This window comes from Rhinopithecus bieti, unplaced genomic scaffold (assembly GCF_001698545.2).
Source record: "Rhinopithecus bieti isolate Rb0 unplaced genomic scaffold, ASM169854v2 scaffold_3878, whole genome shotgun sequence".
NCBI classification, from domain to species: Eukaryota; Metazoa; Chordata; class Mammalia; order Primates; family Cercopithecidae; genus Rhinopithecus; species Rhinopithecus bieti.
Genome location: NW_016805059.1, coordinates 3,936,067 through 3,940,229, shown reverse-complemented (window position 1 = coordinate 3,940,229; position 4,163 = coordinate 3,936,067). Strand labels below are relative to the sequence as shown.

Genomic DNA, 4,163 nt, shown 5'->3' with positions numbered 1-4,163 from the left:
ATACTTAATACCAATTCTTATCCCCTAACACTTTCCTATCAACAAAAGTAAATTTGTACTTCACATTATTGCAAACTATTCACTAAAGATGAATGGTTTCTATTAGGAATGTAAAAAGCCACTCTGATTTTTTATTAAACTTATAAATTATTTTCAAAACTGAAAGTAGCTCTTGACAATAGCAAATGTATTTTGTTTGTAACTTGGTATATTTTCAAAATTAACTACAGCATTCTAAGTAATCAAAATAGAACCTGTTTTCCCAGAAGCGGGTAGTTGACAAATGAAAGCAGAAATCCTAAAAGTTCTTAATCCTGTATGAACAGTAATTTTTACCTGAAGATACTGAGTATATAACTTCTGCATTATTTCCTTCATCAGGATCCTTTGCAAACACAGTTGTAACCAACATTTTTACTGGCTGACCTTCCAGAACCTGCCATTAAAACAAACAGCTTACAAATGAGTTAGCAAAAGTTTAAAAAGAAATATCAGTGGACCTTTAAATGAATGAATACATTATACATTTTAACATTTTAAACTATCTTAAATCCACATTTAATTCAAATGCATACCATGTAAAAGTTATATGGGTGTAAGTCCATGAAAAGAATCCTCCTTACAAATTAAATCTTTTATTCAATTATAACGAATTATCTGAGGCATCTGAACTAATTCTGACCAAAAGAAAAAGAAATTGAACTTACTAAACAATCTTAGATTTTTGGTGTATTTTAAGATTTCTAGCATATTCTCATTCATCATCTCTTAGGACATTTTTTGAAAGGTGGTTGCTATGGCTTAAAATATGCTTAAAATAAGTATGAACCTTTAATTCAGAAAACAAAACTCATACAGGACATATCAATTATCAGGAGCTGTCCTGGAATATTGAAATGCACATGTGAAGTTCAACTACATGTTTAGAGTCCAACTGCCCAGTTAAGCCACAGGACATTTTAATAATATGATTAAAAAGGGTAATGATAATATAATAATATTTTGCTTTGTTAGAATTTTTCTTTAAAGCTGAACCAGAAGATCGGTTTAAAGTTGTGACCTCCTCAATACTTTCATTGAGTTGTTCAATATGTATACTTGAACACAATTTGAATGTCTAATTCAATTGTTCTAGAACAGTAGCTTCTAAACTTTTCATTATTATAACCCATCTACTAAAAAAATTATTAGTAGGTCCAAACATATTTATTAATTATGTGAATGAACGGATATTCTAATTTATTATGTATATTATAAAACATACAAAAAGAAATGAAAAAGATGAGATAATATAAATATAATTGTAAGTTTGTGCATGTGATCAAAAGGATCATCTTTTACTATCTCTGGATGTCCACCTACCCACTTTAGAGCTACACGTTGTTCCCCTACCCTTAAGTAACTATCTTAGAGACATGTATCAACTGCCCTTAAGAAGCTCTGCACAAAGAGATGCATGCAAACTACTGGAAAAACAAGCCACGTCTGAGCATTATCCTGAAGCACCATTCAGTTTGTATACAAAGGGCTGAATTACACTTATTAATATAAAGCAACTAGCGGTACAATGCCAAAGAGCACATAGATTCATTTACCTTTTCAAAAGTTTTTTTTAAAAAAATGTGCACAATATCTAGGTCTTCTAGAAAAAAGTATGCTCTGCCACACCAAGACTGATGTGATACATTCACATGTTTTACCACAAGATGGTGCTCAAAACAAATGACTTAAGATATTACAACTTCATCACCAGGTTACTTCACAAACCTTCACGTGTAACTCCTTTCCAGGCAGACACTGGGGGAAGAAGGGCCTGTTATCATTGATGTCAGTAACTGAGACGTAAACCGCCATGGTGGCATTTCGTGGTGGGGAGCCGCGGTCTGTCACTAGCACAGTCATCTGATGGTGTCCCCGGTGCTCACGATCCAGTGCCACCCAATTGATCAACTCTCCTGCGGAGCACAGAGCAGAACAAGACATAGGCACTGTGTACCAGGCGCACTGCGGCCAGAACAATTTCCAGAAGGAAAACCAAATACAAAGCTTTGAGCGAGCATGCGACTTCTAAGACCATCTACATAGTAGTTTGGCTCTATGGTACTGTTGAAAAAATTTTCTCAAGTTGCTCCTGAAAATGTCACTTTAAATTTGTTATTCTTTGTATTTCAAATTATCATCCATCAATCATTTGAACTAATAAAAAATGAATTCATAAAAATGATAAAACTCTGTGGGAACTTAGTAATGATTGAGAAGATTTAAAACTGCTGCTTAACCCTCCTTATGCTGCTATACAGGATGATGGAAAGCACGTTAGCTCTGACACAAGTTCTGGATTTGGGCCCCAGTTTCCCCACCTCAGACATGGAATGGCCCCTCTGAGCCTGGGACTACTGTCAGGAAGAAATGTAATCACACATTTAAAAGTATTGTGCAAGCTATACATGATTACACAAATGGCAGCTGTTATCACTACTTTAACATAATGGCTACACATCTTTCTGAAAATCAAATCATATTCCTTAGGCAATGGTTTGTGTTTTATGTACACAGGTATTTGTTTTTTATCTCACAAAATAGACATGTAGCAATGGATACTGACTTCCTAAAATCTCTTAATGCGTTAGAAGCTTTATTTCAAATATTTCTGCCTAGAGCTACACTACCTTTGGTAACTTTCCTCATGTGTCAGTCATGCAGACCCAGGCATAACATTTAACTGCCTCTCCCTATTGTCAGGGACCATGGGAAGACAAGCACTTGGTCCAATAGCCTGTCTCCTGTTAGAGAGCTCTGCCAAGCATTGGTTTCCTCATCATTTATGAAAAAAAAAATGTACCTGTGAGAATGTGAGCATGAAGCAGCTACCGACAAACATTTCTATGGCTAAAAACTTTTTTCATCTTAATACAAATAAAATAGCATTGCATAAAAAGAAAGTGGAAACAAGGAACAAAAATGACAATTCTCATTTAGGTAAGTTGCTGAATTCGTGAGCAGTGTTTATGATAACTGTTTACTATTAATATATAAACTACATTTATAGTGTTTACTCTGAGGTTTTAATATAGATCATATATACAATTGCATTTTTTAAATTCCAAACTGTAATTCTCCTCTGAAGACCCTAACTTCTGAATGGCAAACAGATTTTTATTCATAAAGCAAATCTGATGAATAAGCAGCAGCCTTGGAGGTCGGGGATGTAAAAGACTGCAGCTCCGGCTGCAGCGGGGGATGGGCGACACCAGGGTACGGTTCCACAGGGGTTCAACTCCTGGTCACTTGGAAGACTGTCCAGAGAACTGGATGAAAAGGGGGTGTGTATCCTAGGCTCTGAAGGTCACCCTCCACACTGCCTTGCACCCTGCTGTCCTTGGGAGGAGGAACAGTTTACAAGCACATATTCTTCCAAGCCCCTTCATACTCTTTAGCTCTTTCCCCCTCAAAGCATGGCACAGGGCATGTCAGGAATTGTCTCCTGTATTCATGGTAAGGAAACAGCTCTGAGCTTAAGCTACTTGCTTAAAGCCATGCAATGAAATGAGGAATGGACACCTGGTCTTCTTGTAGGGGAGGGAAGATCAATGGGGAATCAACTGTAGTTTGCTTATTTTAAAGAAAAAAACAAGTGAAATAGAAGACCTTGAAAACTAGCCATATGGAAGTAAAGTGCAAGCAGGGTCAATCCTGTATACCTGTATGGTTTTGCCCTGTCAGAAGAAGTCCCAGCATAGGGAGTGAACGAGAGTGGAAAGGCAGCTTGCAACCTTCTTGGCAAGTCATGTGCCCTGTGAAAACCTCCATCTGCTGAGAAAGGTCACCTTCTCCTAATTTACAGAACAGAGGCTTGAGAACAAAGGCTTGAAGTTCATCAGAACTGAATGTAAAGTCTGTCCCACTAAAGGCACAGCACCATCTGCCCAGGTTATGACATAGATGGTGTCTGCTGGACCCGCACAAAGAGGTGGCTTCCTCTCATCTTCCCAGCTGCATGACTTTGGCTGTACTACTTGAGCTATCCGAGTCTCAGTTTCCTGGCTATGTATTTGCAGTATAAATATATTTCATTGTAAGGATTAAATAAACTCCCTGTAAACTTACACAACATAAATTTTAAAATATAGTGACTTTTTTTTTTTTTTTTTTTTTTTTTTTTT

The 4,163-nt window shown here is 36.7% G+C and overlaps 1 protein-coding gene across 1 annotated transcript in view; it reads right to left on the bottom strand.

Moving 5' to 3' along the window:
* DCHS2 (dachsous cadherin-related 2) overlaps nt 1-4,163 on the bottom strand; it is a 169,550-nt gene that overhangs the window by 103,179 nt on the left and 62,208 nt on the right. Inside the window, 2 exon segments of the mRNA XM_017871086.1 lie at nt 337-436; nt 1,768-1,955. Of these exon segments, the coding sequence (XP_017726575.1) occupies nt 337-436; nt 1,768-1,955 (288 nt within the window).